Genomic DNA, 24,673 nt, shown 5'->3' with positions numbered 1-24,673 from the left:
AGCTTTATGAAACAGGGCCCAGGGCAATAATAAACGCACGGTGTGCGTGCTTTCTATTACGTCATTACGGACAGGGAGAGGATCGGACACAAACTAACCAGGTGCGGTGTCCAAGGAGAGTGTTTTACACGAGGTGTAACACAGTGTGTGTCAAACTTGGGTGTTGGGTGTAGTGAATGAAGCCCCAATCGCATTACGACGATTATACAGAACTGGGAGGATGACCGATGATACCGCGTGTCAAACTGCGTTGGGTGTTGTGGAGTAACTCGACACCTAGTTTTAATAGTAGAGAGGTCATTCCAAAATTATGATGAAATGAAAGGTGTGAGTCCGTTTGCGTCTTTCGGAAATCAATCACTAGTGTTATCGCCGTCCGGAGCGGTGTATGGTCTCATGTGTAACATCACACTGGCACAATGCCATGACAATGGTGTACATGTGAAACGACATGGAAGGACCCCCTCGTGACAAAATAGCCACCAAACCGATTATCACCACGCGTAGCGTGATGGGGGGGGGGGGGGGGGGGATCAAAATGTGATAACGACCATCTGGGGGGACTTCGCATGACAACGGTAGTGAAGTTCACAGATCCATTACGTTGACAAACGTACTCCTCTGAGGCTAAATCAAGACTGAATTATTCAATATGAGAATATTGGACCATCAAAGCTCAATCAATTATGTATGAAGAATGATTGTTCATTAAATTTGCATGCCCTATGACTTCAACTTGATACAAATAAAAAAAAGAACAACTGTATCATATCTCAAGGGCACTGACAGAGAAGGGGGAGCACGGCATCATCAAACAAAATAGGCTGCAAGCTGCGACATTTTGTCCTTTGGTTTGCCACGTCCCCGGCCCCGCCCCCTCCCTCGACCCCGCCCCCTTCCTCCTCGACCACGTCCACCACCGCCCCCGCCACCGCCCCTGCGTCTCCGGAAGGTGGCGTGTTGTGCCTCCGTCAGCTTCGAGAGGATTGGGTCGCAGAAGATGCATCCCTTGTGGTTGGTCTCACCCCCTTCCAGTGGAGTCTTGTTCTGAGCAGGACAAGACAAGACAAATCAAAACACAATAAAACAAATACTCAATAGATGAAAGTACGCACAAAATGAGAACACATCGAAAAACAATATATACAAATATATAATCTTGAGAGATATACTAAAGATAACAACAGGATGACCAGAGGATGATGGTGTATCTCGATGAAAATCACGCCAGACACGAATGGCTGTGTACAAATACGAAAAGTACAATACGTGTGTTGCATGATTAAAGGCATTATTTACCATTTGCAGATGAAACAAAAACCCAGCTTTAGTGCTCCAAAACAGTTCGAACATGTGAGTTAGGGATACAAAAGCCAATGAGCCAATTTAATCACTGTAATTAATGTTAAGTATTGTTAAATATACAAAATATGAACAATACTTAAAGTAGAAACGTTTCTAGACTAAACCGTTTACAGTTATGGTTGAGTGAGGAAAATAATAATGATATTTGTATCTCCTTATATTCTAGGCATTACAGCAAAATTTTACATGGTACAACTGACCTACACATGTGCATGAAATGTGATATCTTGAACATTTTCAAAATCACTGTTCCCAATAGTAAACAATACCCTTTAAAAGGTATTATGTCTAAATCACTCGGGCAATTCAACCTTAAGTTGAAAAGTTCGTCTACGCCTCATCTTATTTAACCAGAATAACACGTATGTCATCACGACGGACACAATGCCCGCGTTTATTAATTTAAGCACATTATCAATTCATTCTCTTGGGAGACGTCCAAATCGTGAGACTGTACGCGACTTTCTCTCCAGTTGTTATATTCGGTTCGTCGACAACTATACATGTCAAAGGGGATGTATTCGCAATTTTCATTGCTGCTTGGCTTGTGTACGGTTCTTGACCTACGGGAAAAACGATTTTCGCCGAAACTGCCTGCGGCGCAAATTGAGCGGCTGTGACTGCACCTCAATCACATACAACGCCTCGGTGGAAGACACTCTTTGGTACTAATCACTCTCCAGTTTGTGATCAATCAGAGACAAGGAGAGAAACAGACGGACAGGCGGACGGACAGACAGATAGAGGAGGACTTGACGGAGAAAGAGAAAGAGATTGAAGAAAGGGATAAAACAGATAGATACCCAGGAGAGACGGAGACGGAGAGACAGACAAACGAACAAACAGATACTATGAGAAGGGAGAGGAGAGAAAGAGGAGAGATAGACGGACAGACACCTGTGAGACAGAGTGAGGACGAGGGAAGTATAGTCAGACATCTACCAATATGTATTTTTATATGTAACTTTGTATGAACTTTGTGTTGTTTTTATGCAGGGCCCCACTGTAAATCAATTTTTGCTTTTGGTGTTGTTGTTTTTTTTTTGTTTTGTTTTAACTGAAAGGTCTACCCTGAGAAAATTAAACAGCATAGATACATAAATCAAAACAGATAAATCAATTAATTAATTCATAAATAAACATAATTATGAATAGATAAGTACGAGAGGAAGGAAAGATACATAGTAGATAGACGGACACCTAAGAGATACAGATAGAGAGAGATGGAGACAGACAGACAGACAGACAGGTACTCAATCCAGGAGGGAGATGAAAGAAAGAGAGAGATATACAACTAGGAGAGAGAAGGGGGCGAGGGAGATAGAGAGAAATCGACAGACAAACCGACAGGGGAAGAAATATCACTGAAATAACCGTAGAAGCCGGGCTTCACTGTGACAGCTGATTAACTAGTATTATGAAACAGAGGACCCTTGGTCCCTTTGTCGAGTTTGAAGAATGACACTTCCACCGCATTGTAAATTTTGTACAACTCGTTGTCTGGTTAACGGGACATTTGGCAATGAGTCCACGAGGAACCAGAACACTCCACGCCGAACGCGGGACCCTAGGGGACAGACATTGCGGAAACGTGACGGGGATCGAGTTCCGCTATAAAGGAAACCAAAACCCAAAGAGAAATGTGGATTGAGTGAAAGCACCAACATTAGTAGAACACATCAGTGACAATTTGAGCAAAATCGGACTACCGATGCAAAAGTTATGAATTTTTGAAGCTTTGGTGTTGAAACCACTGGATAGGAGACTACTAGAGGTTATGATGTCATGTGTGGACAGCAATATAAAGAAAATATAAAGGAAATTCCACAAAAATTTACTTTTCTAGCAAAAGGAACGAGCACTTGACTAACCGCTCTCAGAAAGCAGGGGGGAATAATTGCTACCCTTAACATATGTCAGTATCAAGTTGATGGAAAGTGTTTTTTTTTTTTTTGTGGAATTCTCTTTATACTATTTTCTTCATATTGTTGTTCACACATGACACCATAACCTCAAGTTGTCTTCTCATCCAGCGATTCCAACCCCAAAACTGTAAAAATTTATAACTTTTGCATCGATTGTCCGACTTTCCTCAAACTTTCATTGATGTGTTCTACTGTAAATGTTGCTACAAACTTTCACTCAATCCACATTGCTCTTTGGGTTTGGGTTCCCTTTAAGGTGGATGATAACGTGAGATAGACACAGGAAGAGCGTGTTTGTATCTAATAAACCAGTTCGTATTTAGCTCATAAATGTGCATATGGGTACAAATGACCTTTCTTTATTTCTCAGTTGGTTAGGCAATTCACTCGTTTATAAAGCGCCATAATGCGTGATCTTGTTCGACGGATAACAAAGTATGCAATTCATGTTCACACAAAGAATGAACTTACAGTCGGTGGTCTGTCAGTTAATTCCACTTAATAGTGGTCTGTCAGTTGAGATTTGGAGAAGCATTAATTACACTGTCTTGCATTCAATGTATAGAAAGGAAAAATGAAAAACTTTAATTAATATTGCCAAATACCAGACTTATTGTCAAATGGATGTGCTGGCGAGCACAATTTATAAAGATTACATACATTCATTACATCACAGATGCTTATCTATAAAGTGAAGTTACAAATCAACATGCCGTGTTGGTAAAAATTATTTCTTTCTTTTTTTCTGCTCATGCGCAAAATGGAATTACGAACTGGTCTATCATAATCGGGATGCCTAACGGACAAAGGTTAAACCATTTCGATTAAAAAATAATGATAATAATGGTTTTTTTTTTCTTGGATATCGACAATACAGCTTCCCAAATTATACGCGGAGGAATTTCGTGATTCGAAAGGTATATTATCACGATTCATGGCATGCTTTAATAATTCCAAGTGCCAATATCGATTCCATCGGACTATACTTGCATACACAAATGCACACGAGACATGAAAACTCGTCACATTGAGGACGAGTTAGGTGATACGCTTGTGGTCATGAGATGACAGTCATCTGTGATCGACAAAGAAAAGAATGTGATATAGGCACCTTGAAGTTATATTGAGCGTGCATGCGAAACCGTATCTGTAACCACTCGACCACGGGTCATCCACGGAAATGGTAAGACAAAAAAACAACAACAATGTATAGATATAACGGGGGGAAAGTCAATGCCCACTCAACTAACGTGGCCGTGTGAACATCTATTGCATTGCTAGACGGAAAAGCGGCCTTGTAACGACTGAGGTCGCTATGCCATTTCTGGCAACTTGGGAAAAATACGTCCCGCAGACATAAAACCTATAATCGGCTGGTTTTGATACCTTGCCTTTAATCACAATTTTCAGTGTAATGACGTCATCAAATTACAAAACAATGACATGGTCTTGAAAGAAAATTGTTCAAAGTACAACACCTCAGTCGTCGTCATTACATACTATGATCGGTTTGACAAAGTCAACCTGCAAAATGTTGCTGCAGTCGAAGCAATGTGGTCTCCAACACACAAAAAAGAGGGATATGGCGTGTGTGTGTGTCTGTGTGTGTGTATAGGTGCGTTTATATACGAACGTGATTTCTACATGGACGAATATGTAATACAAAATTGAAGAAAAAAAAACAGTAAAGTAGCTAATTATTTTGTTTCGTGATCTTGTGGGGTTCGAACCCGCAACCTCACGTCTCTGAGACGTCGCCTTTAACCACTCGGCGACACGTCTCGACGGGAAAATATGGGGAACGTTATGGACTTGAAAGACAGTTGTTCAATATATAACACATTCATCGTACGTTGTCAGTTTGCTATTGACATGACGATCTATCATTTGAATATGAGGCAGGCATTAGTACCTGTATGAAATTATTATAGGCATGGTTATCAAATTGCCCTAAAATATCCTTATAATTGCCTTATTTTTACACACAGTTACGCTATCCCTTTAAACTCGTCACAGTTTAATCAGAATCATTAACATCATACATTAGTACCATATTCAGTTCCATAGCTGATCACGTTTGCTAATCAATTAAGAGTAATTGTCTAGCATGTGTCATATGGCCAACCTGTATACACACGTATATACACACACACAATGCTAAATGTATGTATCAAACATCTGTAACACAGCTTTGAACTAACTATAGGAATTATCGCTGCACTTATCATCCATACTTTTTATCACTATCTGAAACTCCACAAAAACCACTAATTGACAAATAATCATCAATACAGAAGACTGAATACCTTTTTTACAATGTATAGCTTGTTACATGTATAAATCAGCACAAAGTAACCACGACTACATTGTGTTACTGAATTAATATGAACAAATTTCATGTTGTGACAGTATACTATATCAGTTTGAAAAGCCCAACCTGCAAAACTATAATTTTGCAGCAGTCGAAGTAATGCAGTCTCCAACGCAAAACAAAGGTATACTGTGTGAGTGTGTGCGTATAGGTGTGTTTACATGCAAACGTGATTTCTACATGGACGAAGGTGTAGTACTCTATTGAAGAAAAAAAGTAAAAAAAATATATTATTTTCTTTCGTGCTCTTGTGAGGATCGAACCCGTACGTGTGCAACCTCACGTTTCTAAGACGACGCCTCTAACCACTCGACCATACGTCTCGACGAGAAAATTAGAGGAACGTAAGCTTATGTACGTGAAAGATGAATCAGGAATCGTTTGGTCCGCATTCCATTCTCATTTTCAGTTTTAAATTGCAAAATTGTCAACCTCATGAGGAGATTTCAAAGAATAAAATGCATGATTACTGCAGCTTATTGTCACAGCTACAACATAAATAAGTTTCAGAGGAAATGAAGCAAAATCAGCTGAGATAAAGGTGCTTAAACGTTGTCAAGTCAATGCATGGTTTCTAAAAAAATCACCTCCCATAGACATAACACGTAAACTTGTCCGATTTTGCGTCTTTACCTTTAAACACAATTTAAAGCATGATGACGTCATCAAATTTCAAAACCATGACATGGACTTGAAAGGCAAATGTTCAAAGTACAACATATCTGAATTTGGGATAATATTGAGCTTAAACAACAGAGATACGAGCAAATGAATGTCAGAAACAGTACCTCAAAAAAATTAATTCCACTTTTTTGATTTCAGATGACGATATGATGACGTCATAATGTAATTATGGAAATAATGATACTTGAAACGTCATGTCCAATTTATATGCTTTTGTAATATGCAATAAAAACATAGGGTCACCTGACGTTTTAAAGAGCTATGGCGAAATAAACAAAGACATGTTTTTTCACTATATTTGCACATAGACGCGCACGCGAAATTTGAACTTTGACGCAAGTGCATTGCTTTGTTATTTGTAGGAATCGATTAGAAATCAATGGATATTGTTGCTCAAAGTATCAGGAATCCAAATCTGTCAAAAAAAGTGTATTTTCATGTTGCTGACGCGCTGTGCGCGCGAAAATGCGCGGACGGACGCGCACGCGCAAAATTGTTTGAAACGCATAAAATTGTCTGAAACTTCGAGATTTCCCATTGGAAAGTTGTTTTGAGCCTTTTAAAATTTTGACGCGCGCTTACGCGCACTTAATGATGTCCTAGGTAATTAGCATCAAAAGAAGTAAGATAGAACGTGACCTGAACTTTATGTCCACAAAAAATGATACAGAAATGACCTTTAGTTATGAAGTTATGATCGATCATGTAACATGGTCCAAAAATCACAAAATGGCGCCTAGACGACGTCATAGATATGTTACTGTCATGAAAACCTTATTGTGGCTAGATATTGTCATGAGACATGTTCCCTGAAAATGTCATGTTATTCCGTAATGTCATTCTTGAGATATTGATGACACAAAATTGTCCAGAAAGAAAGAAGAATAAAAAGAAACTAGACTTGGAATTTGTCAAGACTGACAAATTAGGTGATCCGATTTTTTTTAATCAATGATTCGAGTCCTGATCGCAATAGGCATGACCATATAGGTTTCATCTGTGTTTAGAGACATTGGACGTGTGATATTTGGATTCTCATTTAGAAAAGAGAGTTAGGTCTGCTATCTCTGTTACCAAATTCGGTATACACTATAAAGAAGATACAGAATGAAGTATATTTGACCATTGACCCAACTTTGCACAGCCAAGATGGCATCTGACCAAAAAGTGGTTATTTTGTGAAATGATTCTTGTAACATGGCCTTTGCGTGTGTAAAATATGGGAAAGATAGGACATGTATTCACCAAGATACAGGTTAAAACATTTATGACCTTTGACCCTAATTTACATACCCAAGATGGTGTCTGATCAAGTAGTTGTTATTTTATGAAATAATGTACGTGACATAAACTAAACATGTGCCAAATATGGGGATGATAGGGGCTGTTTTTCTTGAGTTATTGCAAAGAAAGTTGCAGAGAGAAAGAAATATCTCAATACATCGAATATAAGTTTGATGTCAACCAAGTTTTTACGTGATCTCGGCATCGTATGAAAAAATGAAGAATCACTGATGATAGCCCAAAGTCTCAGCTACATCATATTAAAATCTGGGAGAAATTTACAGAAGAGTAAGTGAGGTAGTGCTCGATAAAGAAAGTCATGTCAATTTTCATTTCCAGAAAAATTCCCTCCCATAGAGATAACACGTAAACTGGTTAAATTTGACAAGGTTACATTATATCCATTTTCACGTGGTGAAGACATCATCCGATTAAAACTTTGATTAACAAAACTTAAAGAGTATTACATTGGCTACAACATACTAACATCTGGAAGAAATTCACCGAAGGGTAATTGAGCTAGTCGTCGATAAAGACAATCATGTCAATTTTCACATCTAGAAAAATTCCCTCCCATAGAGATAACACGTCATAATAAAGATAAAGAAAGAAGTACATATGACCTTTGACCCTACTTTGCACAGACAAGATGGCGTCTGAGCAAAAAGTGGTTATTTTGTGAAATGATTCTTGTAACATGGTCTTTACGTATGCAAAATATGGGAAAGATAAGACATGTATTAACCAAGATACAGGATGAAACATTTTTGACCTTTGACCCTAATTTACATACCCAAGAAGGTGCCCGATCAAGTAGTTGTTATTTTATGAAATAATGTACGTGACATAAACTAAACATGTGCAAAATATTGGGCTGATAGAGCTTGTTTTTCTTGAGTTATTGCAAAGAAAGTTGCAGAAAGAAAGGAATATGAAAATACATGGAAGATAAGCTTTAATTTCAACCAAGTTTTTGGGCATGATGCCGACTCCGTATGAAAAAACGAAGGGCACATTAACGATAGCCCAAAGTCTCAGCTACAACATACTAAAATATGGGAGAAATTCACCGAAGCATAAGTGAGCTAGTGCTCGATAAAGATAGTCATGTCAGTTTTCATTTCCAGAAAAACTGCACTCCCATAGAGATAACACGTAAACTGGTCAAATTTGACAAGATTACTTTAAATCCATTTTTACGAGGTGATGCCGTCATCCAATCAAATTGTTGTTATTATATATCTGAAAGACCATTTAATAAGCTACAACATATTGAAATTTGGACGTAAATCAATTAAAGAAAAAGTGAGATATGCTTGAATGAACTTGAAATTTGATGACGTCATTTTGAAAATTTACTTTTTTAACTTTATTAAGAAATTTGATATCTTTGAATGACTTTTTCAGTATCGCCAACCCATAAACTGACATGTACAACTCATCAGCTTTCAGAATATGTAAAGAAAATGGGGGGTCACCGTCCATCCTGACGAGTAAAATCGGATTTAAAATTGGCGGTTTTGGGGCATTGTTGTACTGTATATCGCCATTGACGCGCGCGCGGAATTTCAACTTTGACAGTCCCGTATGACGTCATATTGAGTCGGATTGACTTGAAACTTGCTAGAAATATTCCTTGACTTTTCAGACATCCGATAAATGTAAAAAATCGGGAAATTTCTGTTGCATATGAGCTGTACGTGCGTATATGTGCGCGCGCGTACGCGTCCGTCCAATTTTTTCAATTTTTCAAAAAATGCTCCAAATGGTCTGAAACGTATGCAAAAAAAATTTGAGCTTGATTGGAGCATACAAATATTTCAACGCGCGCGTACGCGCACGTCTTTACGATGCGAGGAATTCTGAAAATATGGGTAGAATTCCCTTGAATTGAAATTTATGTGACGTAAATTTCATTGAGAAATTCCACTCCATTAATGAGATATGATTGAAAATGTGTTTTCATATAATGACGTCATAGTGACGTCACGGTCGACTGATCACTACGATTTTACTTGACATGTCGTCTTTGGGACATGATACACATATGGTATAAGTTTGACATTCATAGGCAATGCACTTTCTGAGCTTATCTCTACACAACTTTTGCGGAGAAATAAAGAAGAAGAAGAAGAAGAAGAAGAAGAACAAAGAATCAGTACAGATACAGAAGGTGATCCGAGAGGATTCTCGGATCACCTAATAAAGAGAGATTTTGACAATCACAATAGGTGATACGCTGATAGCGTATCACCTAACAAGAGCGGCATGGATACACACTCTGTAAATGTCCATTCTCTTCTTTCTCTACTTACATATAGTATTTCATAATGTGTGTATAGCGCGCGTGTCTGTTTGTAAGTGTATTAGGATATACTACTTTATGAGAGAGAGAGAAAGAGAGAGAGAGAGAGAGAGAGAGAGAGCATGAGAGAGAGAGAGAGAGAGAGAGAGAGGGGGAGAAGACATCGATCTCACAGAATTAGTCTGGTTCCATACGTCCGACCCATGACCAATTCCTCTGAGGACTACACTTCACGTTTAATATCCACGAATCCAAACGCACCATGTTCATATCTTATGTAGACGACAAGAATGGTTTCTTGAAGACACTTCACTGGCTTGGCGTTTAAGAGTTAGAGGACCGGGGGTGTTTCATAAAGCTGTTCGTAAAGTTACGAACGACTTACGAGCGACTGGTGATTGGTTCTTGTGGTAAATTATGGAAATTCTGATAAGTATAGCACATCAGAACTGATCACCAGTCGCTCGTAAGTTGTTCGTAACTTTACGAACAGCTTTATGAAACGCCCCCCAGATATGATTTAATTGAAATTAAAAGACACATAGTTAAAGGATTGATAAACTGGACTGAAAATAACGAAGATACGAAATATGTCTGACACGCATGAAAAAAAAACAATGGGGAGAGATTTCCTGCAAGAATCCATCTTATAGGTCCTGTTTACCTTTGGGAGCAGTGATTTCAAAAAAAAATGTTCAAGATATCACATTTGATGCATATGTGTAGGTCTGTTGTATCACAAAACATCGTACCATATAAAATTTTTGCAATAAAGCCTGAAATATAAGGAGAAATCAATGCTTTTCTCAATGAACCGTAACTGTAGACGGTTTAATCTGGAAACATTTCTATAATAACTATTGTTCACATCTTGTGATTTTAACAACACTTAACATCGAGTGAACGGATTCAAATTCTTACAGTAGTTGTTTCTATCCCTAACTCACATTTTAGAACTATTTAAAGGCACTAATGCTGGGGTTTTGTTTCATATGCAAATAGTAAATTATGCCTTTAACAACGCGTTTCGCTTTCACCTTACCGGTGAGTCAGTTTAAGATCGTCAAGCGTTCTATTTATTTGACAGGTCCTTACGTCAAACCAGAAATAAACATTGAGTGAGATTGAAGAAAAAGTCCACCAAGCACTCAGGCACACTTAAAGAATACACTTTCCCATAACATGTCCACACACTTACCATATTCGAGTTTTCTCTCATTTGGGTTTTCTGGGAGGAAAAATCGCTTAAATCATCAGGCTGGAGTCGTTTGGATCCATGCCCGTAAATAACCCAAGGTGTGATTTCACGCCGAGTGACCCACTTCGGTGTTTTCGTTACCCCTTATTGGCCGCTATACCGCCGTGGGCACCAATCTCATACTTGTTTCGGCCGCCGACGGGACGGGGCGGGGCAGCCACCAAGACGGAGTGGCGACACAGTGACATATTGATATCGAGGGGGAGGATTAGTCAGGCCAAATAATTCCGCCTATTGCGAAAATTGGCGCCAACTCACCAAAATTAATGCCCACAGTGCGCTGATGAACCTATATGACGCACACACAAACACATCCATGCATTCATAGATCAAACGCACGCACGTGCATGCCCTATAACTACGACACACACACACTCATGCACCCTCCCACACAACAACGCGAACATACACAATGAAAATGCACAACTGCCGCTATTTCATCACAGTAGCTGAAACTCCTTTTGTCCTTATAAATCTAATCTTTCCCCTTCAATAACTCAACCTTAATGAAACAATATAGGACGTGGCCACCTTCACCACGGACACGTACAGAATTCCCTGCTTCTTTTGAGACAATGAAACCAACCATAACCACTGGCGAATCCAAACCGGGCGCCCCCCTCTTATTTTTTTTTCAACAACAAAAAAAGACCAAAAAAAAAAAAGACAAAGACAAAAAAATGGGGGGGGGGGGGGGGGGGGGGGCCTGTGGCCCCTTCAATTTTGTAAAGGTGCCCCCCCCCCCCAATCCCCTTATGAAATTCCTGGATCCGCCCCTGATAACCTTCACATTACATTGGTAGACATCCAACACGTGTGCACCTTTATAGACCGGTCATTACAGGCCGATATACTGTCATGTAGCTGGCAACCTTTCGTGATTAAAAAAGTTCGCGTTACGGAAAGTGATAATTACGCGTTATCACACGCACACACACATACTGCAACCTTACCGCGGACTCCAACATTTTATCTCATATTTCGAGATACATTTCTACTAATCTCGAAATGTTGCAAATGGTCACCGTCACTCCACACCATTCCAACTTAGAGCAGACTTTTACCAAAGACATCTTATTCGCTTGATCTTTCTCAAGAGGTCACATTCATATTGTTCGTTTCGCTGTTTGTCAATTCTAGCCTTCAGGAATGGGATCACAAAATATTGGTTTTCGTTTCGTCTCATTCTTATCATTTCCGTCTTTCCTTATTTCTCGCAATCATATATCTCCGCCTGACTTGCTCTTTTATTTGTTTTGTTGCCCGTGATTTCTCCAAACTTTTCTGCTGATGTGTTACTTTATCTTTCTGTTTCATACTAAAGAACACCTGTTTTCTGGTAATAATTCTCTTTTGTCGTTTTATTCTCCTCTAGACATGACGTCATACATTTTATGGTGCAACTGGATTTTGAATCCTTCCGGCTTTTCCTTCTTGCAGTTGTTTCAATGCATTTGACCATGGTCATCACCAACATCCATTATCACCACCAACATCATCATTAACAATCATTATCACTATCATCATCATCATCATCATCACCACCACCACCATCACCATTATCATCATCATCATCATCATCATCATCATCAACCATCATTATCATCACCATCATCATCATTAACCACCATCGCCATCATCATCACAACAATCACCATCATCACCATCATCAACTATCATTTTCATCATCACCATCACCAACATCAGCATCATCATCACTGTCACCATCAACATCACCACCAACATCATCAACAGCATCATCACTATCAGCATCACCACCATCATCCACATCATAAACACCGTCGTCACCATCATCTTACACTCTTTCATCACGCGTCTCTCTGCCTTTCCACCGTCCTTGTCAGCTTTGACGAGAAATGTTTCTATTTCTATTTTATTTCAACCACACAAATATGCTACAATAACATGAGCGGCCCTACATTCAACTGTTGACAAAATAATGACACTCGGACAAAAGGGGGCAAGGTAGTTAAACCACAAGGGCAAAAACTGCACGAGGACCCACTATCCTTCCGGGGCAATATTGGTACAGGTAACTCCCGTTACAACGAACTCTTCCGATACGGCAGTATTCTTCCGATTTACCGGAACGTCCGTAATAGGCCAACGATAAAGAAAATAAACACAAATATATATCCTGTATACAGACAATAATTTCAGGAAATGAATTCTACTTCGTAATTTTGAGAGTTTCGTCATAACCGTGTCCGTTGTAACGGAGTGCACTGTAGTAATGTTCCCGTCGGCTCTGCACTCACCTTGTTAAAGTTCACGTTGAGAATGGACGCTTCGCACTTTTCACACGTTTCCCCCTCGGACAAGGTCACCTTGTGCGCGTCCTCGAACACGTTCATGATGATGTTGCACCTTGACAACGCCGCAAAGAGAAGAGGTGTTGGAGGTGGCGGGGATGGGACACAGAGTCAATTAACAGAACACATTATTTTGTATCTTACAAAATAATCTTGTAATGCATACATTGCGGTTTCTGTACTTTGCAAACACTTCGACAAATTTGCACTACGGATAGTATGTAATGCGTCCACAGATGCATGTTGATAATGATAATAATAAATACTATCATCATTGCAGATTACTGAGAAGTAATGTGTTATTATCATATGTATAAATCAATTCATGATAATAATAGCAATAGCAATACCGCAGACAAAACCATTTATCATCAATTCCTCTATTTAATTATTCACGATCATCGCCATCATTGCATTGCTATCATAATCACTGTAAACACTTTATTATTTTCACCACCATGAAAACTTACTAAAGTAGCGCATTTTAATTTGAATAGTGAATTTAATTCCGTCAGGGGCGAGATAGATAAAGACAAGGGAAATTTCAAAGACATGTCATTTGGAAAAACGAAACATCTATTGCTAAAATTTTGTGACTTCTCGGGCTTTCAATCCGACGCGCTCTCAAGATACAAACAAATGGAATCAACATCACAGACAGGATTGACATATCGGTAGAGTGAAGGAAGTACACAGACCACAAAAAGAAACAAAGAGAGAGAGAGAGAGAGAGAGAGAGAGATAGAGAGAGAGAGAGAGAGAAGAAGATAAAATAATTGGCAAGACAAGCATGAAGAGAGCTGCCACATATCTAAGCCGTCTCCAATACTCCAGAAAACACGCTGTTCCACGTAGTTCTTACTCTATCAACAACAAAAAAAAAAAAAAAAAAAAAAATCCATCGCAATTTAAATTTCAAATATTAGCCACTTCCGATAGAATAAACGCCGTCAGCCTGTCTCATGGTTCGATTCTTCTACTGTGATGTATCACACGTAACTAAATTTTTGTCACATTCCAGGCATCTTCGTGAATATTTCCCGCTGAAGTGGGTGACAATTATACCTTCAAATGACATGAAACTGTAAAAAGGTTTCCATGCCTGTGAAAAGCTTAGCGTGGCGGTTTCATACTTGACATTTTGTTCACCCTTCTCGTGGACTGGCGTTGAATATGTTTGGAAAAGAAGTGGCACTGCAATTTTTACGCTGCCTTTAAAAAAGCACATCGCTTACGCAGTCCATACATTTTGCAATATTAAGAAGTCTACGACGATAAGGTGTGACAGCCATACTTGAGAAACAACAGAGGGCGCCATTCATCGAGCCCAGCCAGTGCCGTATTCTTAATATACGGCACTGAGCCCAGCACAGGTCTCGCACTTGTAGACTTATATTTTCTTCTTTCTCAGACTTAAGAAGTTCATAATAACAAAATGAGTGAAAATACCCCCCCCCAAAAAAAAAAAAAAAAAAAAAGACACACACACACACACACACACACACAAATGAACGAACGGTAAAACAGCGAAAGGTGAAATATGTTTCATAAATGGCATTAGCACGTATACCAACCTGTTTCACTGTGACACTAACACGTACATGTAAGAGTATAATATGTCCCCCGTTCCCTTCTTAGTTCTCTCTTCAGAATCGATGCCCACGGAAGTAAGTTAATGGTTTCACTACCAACAGACTGTGAGTTGTTCTGTGAATTCACCTTGAAATTTAACGATTGGAGCAGCCGTAACTTTAATAGAAAGACAACCAAGCTGCAGCACAAGGTGAATCTCCACACAGGAATCACCCAAGACTCTTAAGACAAAACTTCATTTGTGTCTGTCTGTCTGTCTGTCTGTCTGTTTGTCTGTCTGTCCTTCTTTGGAGGTGTTGTGTGCATCTGTTCGTTTCTAACATTCATTTATATGTTTCTCTTTAGATGGTTGCTATGGTGTTTCATATCGGTCTGCTGTCCTTATCAATGCCTACTCTTCTGCACGACTAAAATAAAAAGGCTTAAAAAGTTTTGTTTTCAATAATGCCAGTGTTGTAACTGCCTTCAGCTATCAATACTTTTTCTAATCATTTAGGGAAAGTTGAAGAAATCCTGTACAACTGAAGAGCACAGTTTGGAAATTTGTAAGGACCGAGAACTTGTTTATCTTGTGTTTGTGTTGTATTGTTTTGTTTGTTTGTTTATTTGTTTTTTGCTTTTTTGTGCCGTAATCAGGCTCTTGTACCATACAAATGACGTGCACTAAAAAATCCCAAACTTTAGACACTGCCTTTAAAAGGGGCAATAAATGCTAAGTATGGCAAAATAAAGGCTTATACCGCAGTGAGCTCTCTCTCTCTCTCTCATGAACATTCATATTAATGATGTCTAATTTAAAAAAAAAAGGACAGATGGAAGACGAATCACATAAAATTCTCACAGTGGCAGGATGACAACTCTTTCTACTGCATCTCCAAATTTATCTCTGAGTTTGATTTGCGTGTACATGATTGTGTCGCTATTCTACGATGTCTATGGAAAATACTAGGTGTTACAAAAAACATTTCACACTTTTGATTCTTAATACTGAAAAAAAAACCACCTATGTATCAGATAAAACTGTCATTGATAAGAGTAATAGTTGAAAAGTGTAGAATTTAGTTGGAGGTAATTTGAATATGAAAGCCTATATTAGTTTCTTGAAATCAATGATTTATTTCAATGTTAGGTTCCAGATTTTGAGCAAATTTTAACCCTCTGTACAAAACTTGAACTTTACTCAGGAACCAATGATGTGTATGTGAGTGTGTACTTACAATGACCCTGAACAATGGACATGGATACCACCTGTTCAGAGCTCTGCTGCAAGGCACATAAATGCTTCATTAATTATTTATGTGGATTGCCCTGAGCACTGCTAGTCTGAATTCATGACACAGGGTGAAATGCATGCACATGAAAAAAAGTGAACACATATTTCCATGTGCTTGCATACTTCGCATTTCAGAATGAATAAAGACTAGCTGTGATAATGGAATTCCTCATGAATATGTAATAGAGCATTCCAATCCTGGCCATTGTCCAGGACCATTGTCTGGGTATCAGCAAATCACTCCTATACACACCAATAACCCCCTGTGCAAAGTTGAAGTTTTGTACAGAGGGTTGAAAATAGAGCAAAATTGAAACCTAACTGGAAAATTAATGTTGAATTTAACAAAACTGAATCATGCTTTCATTTTCAAATTACATCCAAAAAAAAAAAAAATTGTACACTATTCAGTTATTGCTCATATATCAATGTTAGTATTATCTGATATATAGTTTTTTCAACTATATAGGATCAAAAGTGGGAATGTTTTTTGTAACACCTAGTACTTCTCACTCTTGAAGTCTTTTTTCCCCCTTTAAAGGGGATGGCTAGTAACTGATCAGTGGGAATCAGTGGGGATGCTGAGGGATGATTGTTCCAATCCTTGTGGGATTCATTTAAGAGTACATTATATATCTATTCTTGTGTGAAAATAATTTGCTTCAGAATGGTCTCATATTCAAGTAATGTGCAGTTTAATGTTTCCAGGTAAGCGTCCCTGGTCAGTGACGGGGCATTAATCTGCACATTACTTGAATATGAGACCGTTCTGAAGCAAATGATTTTCACACAACAGTAGATATGGTATATAATGTACTCTTAAATGAATCCCACAAGGATTGGAACAATCATCCCTCAGCATACCCACTGATTCCCACTGATCGGTTACTAGCCATCCCCTTTAAACCTTGGCATGCCAGATTAATCTCATGTTCACAGGTAAGTGTGAAATTTGCACACACTTTACTCATTGGCACAGAAAAGGGTTAAAAGAATACAATCTTTTTTTTTTTTTGACTGCCATATGCTGGCTTTTACAATCAACAATAGCTATTGCAATTTGACAAATGAAAGAAAAAAAAAACACCAACAAACAAATTCAGTTGGCTTGTGTAATGATACCAGCATATTGCTGATAAATATTATGAGAGGGATTGACTCCTATTATGGCAACAAATGGGGAAAAATATGATACAAACAAGTAGACAGTGCAACATAGCATGCATGACAAAAAAAAAATCTCTCTCTCTATATATATATAAAATCTGGCATCTGTGGTGTAAGCTGGTAGTGCTGTTGCATTGATTTTTTTTTTCTTTTCTTACTAGTAAGAATGTTTGTTTGTTTTTAATGTATGAATGTTTGTTTTCGCTAGTTAGTAAGTTAGTTTAAAATAGTTATAGTTACTTAATTGGTTTGTTTGTTTGTTTACCAGCACATTTCCAAACTGGCAGTGAGTTTGTCTGGAACAACAACAATAAAACTAAACAAAAAACACTCAGCAAGGCAAAAAAACAAACAAACAAACACCAAAACCAAAACAAAGCAAAAAACAACAAAATTACAATTGTATGCTCTCTTAGTCTCACTAATAAACCAACAAACGAACAAAAACCACTGTTCTCTTCAGTCACTAAGACGTTTTGTAAATTGGTTTTGGTGAAATCTGCCCCTTCATTCATCCCTTTGCACCAACACAGGCATAGGCATTAAGATAATCGAGGGAACGCTCGCTTGAAAAATCGAAGGTTTTCCCGGCAAATATCGTCACCACTGCACCCAAAAGAGAGGCAATGTTCTAGGAGATATTCAACAATCTTGTCTAGACACCAGCAAGAAAAAATCCTCTCCTCAATGTGGGATAAATAAAAGATGATAATTTTTTTTTTTTTTTTTTAATGGAGGTTAACAGTTACCAGCAATATCGCTGCTTGGCATCAGTTTTCTCATTCGTAATAAAAACGACACATTTTGCTGTGAAAATATGGATGGGTGGTGCCGCTGTGCAGTCATTTGGGGATTGTTTGCAAACATTAAACTTTGAGACTCTTTTATTATTGCAGGAAGTACGCACGCAAGGAGAGAGATTGAGCGAGGGAGAAACAAGGGTGAAAGTACACCATTTTCTGTTATGTCATCCCCTCGACATGTTCTCTTAGAATTTGAATTCACTCAGCACCACGAATGGCTCAATAAAAAATATTATCACCCAGCTAGGCACGCCATGCATCACAGACGCATGCCTATGAATCGATTAGCATAGTGATGTTCAAAGCTTCGTCAATAAATGCTGCTGACTACCGAAATGCCCTTTGCATGACTTCCTGTAACATTTTCCCCTCTCATATCAAAATCAACATCACTCCATCAATTCTATTCCAGTGGGCAGGCAGGTGTAACCAGGCATGGGTCGCCATTTCCTGACAATGTTAAAGCTGGAACATTCACACACACACACACACACACACACACACACACACATACACACTTCACATTTAATATTCTGCCTGCAAGCTCACTTCCTCTTTAATACCCGTAGTGAGAAATCATACCATGCATGATGAAGTGTGTTTGAACTTTGTAAAGTGTACCCGCCTTTGTTTTGTTCTGTTTAATAGCTTTCTGGGCGTGGAACTTTGTTGGTTTAGAGTTGCTATCATTTGTTTCATTTCGAGTCTTTTGCCCTTCCGTTCACCTTCACTGTGCAAACAATGTCGTAAAATGTTACGATTATTTGTCCTTCTTGTGGAAAATGTGTGGTGCCCATCAAAGCACACCACACAAAGATAGAATAATTCATAGTTTATAGCAGAGTTTGGCATCAAAAACAGGAAATCATTTTTTTTTTTTTTGATGAATTCATCAAAGTTCACTCTACGAGGTCTCTTTAATGTGAAGTTGCTTGGTTGAGGAAAATAGAAGGGCAAGCGAAAATGGTATGACATGATGGTATCTTCATTCAGGTCACACAGGGCATCAGAAAAGATACTTGTCATTGCTTCCTTGAACAGGCATGTGGCCAAACGCTCAAGACTGTGCATGGGCAGATATCCATTCACGTTTTTACTTGTTCCAACAGCAAGTTTTTTATGGCTGCCCCCTTGGGCAAAATGACATGTGGGCTTTTAGCTCTTTGCCATGTTTTACTAAACTAGCCCGTGGAATGCATGATTACATGTGTATCTGTCGATAATAACATTTAGTCGATAGTACATGCCACCTGTTCGTACCATAATAAAGACAGAAACAATGCTGGCAAAAATAAAAACAAACACAAAAGATTGGACAACATAGGGATTTGCCAAGGGATGAAAAAAAAAACAACAAAAACAAAACATTTAGTGTTTGTTACAGAAAAGAAATGAAGACCTGAATATAAGAACGACCCAAGTCCAATTTTTGGCCAAATTCAGTTTGACATGAGAAATTGTAGCTTATGCATGGACTCATCTTGTGTATAAATGATAAATCCTAATTACCCCCGGAAGTGCCTGAAATGAATGAGTTAAATCTTATATTAATGTAAGAATGAAGGACTTGGGTCATTCTTACATTCATATAATAGCACCCTCTCTCATCCTTCTCTCATCTCGATAGCAGAATATCATGTATATGAATCAAAGAACGACCCAAGTCCATATGAATCAAAGAAAGACCCAAGTCCACAACACAAAATGGCCTCTCCACAATTATTGTAAATGTTAATTGTCATAATAATATATACAATGTTGCCTTCCCATCACAGTTAAATAGAATATTATTGGACAAATAAAAAAGATATGAAGTTTTTTTTAGTTTACTTGAAATGGTCTTCCATGGACTTGGGTCATTCTTATATTCATATACTCAAATGTTTTATATCTCTGCTTCCTCTTGTCCATATTCAGAGTCCTAGAATGTCTTGAAATGTGACCCCCTCGACCGAAGTTCCCATGTGGTATAATCAAACTGATATCAATACATCACATTTCTGTGGTTTAGTGTTACACTTTCTTATTAATATCATTAATTTCATTGTGAATGCTTTGTAAGGTAAACAACAAAAAAAGTTATATGAGGTCTTTGTTGTTCATATTTGATTTTTTGTTTTGTTCTTCTTCAATTGCAGATTATTCAAATGTTCTTAACTTGGTGAATATGTACAACCACTTTTTTTTAACTTGGTCACACAAATTCCTCTCTCTCCATCTCTCTCTCTCTCTCTCTCTCTCTCTCTCTCTCTCTCTCTCAGATTAGCGAAGTTGGGTATAATTCTGTCTGATTTTGAGCAGATTGAACGATTTTATACAGTTCCACCAAATCATTCTGTAAATGTGAGATTAACAGGAAACTGAGTTGTCAATTTGCCGACTAATCTTTCTTTAATGTGAAATAAACAGTGAAATTCAGAGTTCCCATTTTGCAAACTAATCTTTCTTTCATAATGTGAGATAAAATAATAGTGAAATTCAGAGCTGCCAATTTACCAACCAAACTTTCTTTAAGGTGTGAGAAACAGTGAAATTTAGAGTTGCCAATTTAATGATGTACAATGATCTCATTTCTGAGTTAATGCAATTACAATGTATGACATGAAATTGAATGACAAGAAACTTTGTCCCTCTGCTCCTTTCTGATTCCACTGGCATTCTTTCAAGCTATGGAACCAATATAGTGGGACAGGTCATGAGGTTTAATGAAAGAAAAAAATAAGTCGAGGTTTCTTTCTACCTTCCACTTCACCTTGCATCCAGAGTTCATAACTCAGTGCAGCTTTTCAAATGTACATATACCCTGATATTTATTTTAATTCCTGGGAATTCCATGGGGAATATTGTATCTGGCCCAACAGCCCAGCAAACAGTTTCTTTCCCATAAAATGAATCAATCTGAAATACATTTTTCTTTAGTGGCATGCCCTGGCCTATTTCTTTCTTTATTGTTTTTCTTCTTTCACAGAAATTGATCTTATAAATATAAGATATTAATATATATCTTTTTTTAATTCACTTCCATTTTTTTAGAACTCCACCTGAACACTGCAATCATTTTCTTTTATGAGTATCTACTAAGAGAGGACATAAAATTTTGACACAGCATTGGCTGTTGGGTCAAATACCCCATCAGATTTTATGATGACAGTCTATACATTTCACAAGAAATTGAAATGAAATCTGTACATGGCATCCCACAAGGGTCGATGGAGGGTTGTGGTATTGGATTACAGACCTACATCCAGGAGAAATTAGAGTCTAACCCCTTGATGACAATGAACTGTCATCAGTTCTTAAGCACTCTTTGAATTCTATGCCAACAAACAGTGCTACGGAATCTTTATCTGTGAGATACGCATTGTATCTTACAAGCCTTTTCATGCATGTCAAGATGTACTACCTTTTTCCCTCTTCCCTTTTCTGCTGCATCTCTTAACCATCAAGTGCTTGGGTGACATTTTACCCTGGTGTGTCTTATAAACTGAATTATACTACTCAATCAAATGAAAATACAAAAAAGAAAAAGAAAAGAAATCCAAGATACTGAAAAACCAGTGATGTTTCAAACCTACCAATCAAAAAAAAAATGAAAATAAAACAAATGAAAAAATGAGTGAATAGTCACAGTATGGATAGTGCTATATCTAATTTTGATACAAGTGTACTTAACACAATAAATCTCAAAACAAAACAAAACCAGAATAATCAAGGGGAAGAAAATCTGCCCATTCAATGTCATAGAAAGAATTTGACATGCTAGATAAATGCGAAAACAAGAACAAATCGATAGGAAATCACCCAAAATCTCTTCTGAAATCACTGTCAATCCTTCCCTCTGCAAGATTTCGAAATACTGCATATAATATGTATATAATGGTATCTATGTTTTCACAAAATTTTTGCGTTGACTGTTGTTCACAAATTAACCCGTTGAGGTTGACTGATTTTGCTACAACACACATTTTCCGTAGACACTTGCCCAAGAATACTCAGGATTTGTCCTCAACAGGTTAAGAACATGCAAAATATATTGCTTCTCTTTAAACCTGATGCAATGTACACTGTCTTCAGACTAGGAAATTACTCATGGTTCTCTTGAATAGAGATAACACCCACGTCTAATACCGTGGCTGTGCTTCTCAATCGCAAATAGCAACACTGTCATGAGAAGTCTTCTTCTTTTTCTTCTTCTACAACGTAAACCCCGTATAAGGTAAATCTACCTGCCTCCTCGTTTCTGAAGATTATTGAAGATGTACCTTGATTGTGTGCACCCTATGGGGAGAATAGTGCCAGTGTTGATAAGTACTTGGTGTTCATTTACAGTGGTGCTAGTGAAACTTATGTCCAGTTAATTAACATCATACTTTCCCTCAAATGTCAACGGGAAGGATTCCACAGATGGTGCCATGATGGTACAGCCCCTGCATTCACATTAGACCCCGCGTTGAGGGGAAAGTCACCAGAGATCTTATCTTTTTTTCACGACTGACCGTCCACACTGCTATCTCCACTGTCACCAAGCTGTGGGGGCAAGTGGGGCTTAGTGTGAGCTCTGCCACTTGGAACCAGGCATCGGGCATGCACACATTTGATGAATAGAGCTGGATGCTATCAATTATTGCGCCCCTAGATCACTCTCCCCTCTAAATCTTGCCCCGGAACTCGACTTGCTTTGAGGGGACGCGGGGACAAGTCCTAGCGAGCATTCACATTTTGGTTTTAACCTGTTGAGGACAAGAACCGAGTATACTTGGGCAGGTGTCTACAGGAAATGCATGCTATAGCAAAATCAAACCGTCCTCAATGGGTTAAGGAGCAAGTCCCAGAGCGTGGGACTTTCTCCGCATCGCGGTGACCAACGTGAACGCAGGGCTTGTGGGAGATTAGTCCACTTACGAGCGGTGCATGGAAAGAGAGAGAAGGTCATGTGACCTGAAAACACAAAACTTACTTGTTACAAGCCAGCCTCCACTTGGGGGCGGAGGAAGGGTCGAGGACCATCACCCCATCGTCGCACTCAATGCACTGAGCCACGCCTAGCATGGTTAGGGAGTGGGGACAGGTGGGGTGGGTGCATGCATTGCACCCCTGGGCCTTCTTCATCTCAGCAAAGGGAGGATTGGTAAAGCAGTACGGGCACACCGGGTAGCTCTGGGAAGAGGATCGGGGTTGGGAAGAGACACAAAGAGAAAGTTAATCTTTTTTTTTTTACTTTGTTTTGTTTTGTTTTGTTTTGTTTTTGTTTTTTGTTTTTTTGTCTAGACATTTGCCGGTCCAATGCAAACAGAAACATACGCAACTCAAACATGTTGTTTGAATACAGTGATGCCAGTTAGAATCAAAGAGAGGCCCTGAAATTCACCCAAGACTATAAAGGAACAGAACTACAGACAGGAAACAAAATAAGAGATAGAGGGAGAGAGAGAAAGAGATGAAATAGACGTTCATATTCCTCCCCCACCTTCCCCTTGGGGCCGGATGACCACATGACCAGCTCAAAGTCGTCCAGCGGGCAGCGGATCTCCTTGTACAGTTTGATGGAGCCGTTCTGTGGAAGGCCGTACGTCTCCTCGCAAGTCGGGCAGTGCAGTCTCATCGGCTTGGCTGAGATATACTTCATGAATCGATGGCACTTTCCACACCTGAGAGAAATTTGAGGATTTGGAGAATTGGAAGAGATGGGGGTATTAATTACAATTCTGTCCTTAGCATTGATTAATATCAGTTAGATTAATCTCAGCATGAACGTCCAAATCAAATTCAATCAAACATACACGTATAAAAATGTCAAGTCTCACTGCAAAAGTTACATCATGACTTTATGACCAATCACCAATGGGCATTTCGAATGTAGACCATGAATTAATATGTGACCGTGCATCACAAAACGAACAAAAAGTCGCATGCACTGATTTTGTGTGAGAGCTGAAAATAGGTGAAATAGGCCAACATAGCCAATCTTGATGCTTTTTTCATATTTTCTGAAAGAGCAAGTCTTCTTCTACATTATACTAAAGTTTGGGATCATAAAACAAAAAGCAATTTAGGTATGTAGCAGTTTTTCTGGAACACTTTTTAGTAGAATAGTGTGAAGTTGTTTCTCAAAGAGTCCTCTTTTCATTTCTTAAGAACCCTGTCCATGCTCATAACTTTCAATTCCAATAACTGCTTTGAAAGTTGGCATTGATCCTCAAAAGAATGTGTTAATCAAGCATGCACAATTTCAGCTTAATCTGATAATCCCTTCATTGTTGTTGCTCTGGTGGTTATCATCCTGTTAGTGTTCCATTCATTGTACAGTTCGCA

General features: G+C 38.6%; 1 protein-coding gene across 1 annotated transcript in view; it reads right to left on the bottom strand.

Moving 5' to 3' along the window:
- Positions 1 to 810: 810 nt before the first annotated feature.
- LOC139738986 (DNA topoisomerase 3-beta-1-like) overlaps positions 811 to 24,673 on the bottom strand; it is a 40,897-nt gene continuing 17,034 nt past the window's right edge. Inside the window, exons 13-16 of the mRNA XM_071649601.1 lie at positions 23,829 to 24,009; positions 23,319 to 23,518; positions 13,472 to 13,580; positions 811 to 1,047 (exon numbers count right to left, since the gene is read on the bottom strand). Of these exons, the coding sequence (XP_071505702.1) occupies positions 811 to 1,047; positions 13,472 to 13,580; positions 23,319 to 23,518; positions 23,829 to 24,009 (727 nt within the window). The remainder of the gene's footprint in view (positions 1,048 to 13,471; positions 13,581 to 23,318; positions 23,519 to 23,828; positions 24,010 to 24,673) is intronic.

Source organism: Diadema antillarum, unplaced genomic scaffold, assembly GCF_040938485.1.
Source record: "Diadema antillarum isolate AM-2024a unplaced genomic scaffold, OU_Dant_1.0 seq00000778_RagTag, whole genome shotgun sequence".
Lineage (NCBI taxonomy): Eukaryota > Metazoa > Echinodermata > Echinoidea > Diadematoida > Diadematidae > Diadema > Diadema antillarum.
The sequence above is the reverse complement of the archived record's forward strand: the minus strand, read 5'-3'. Positions and strand labels throughout refer to the sequence as shown.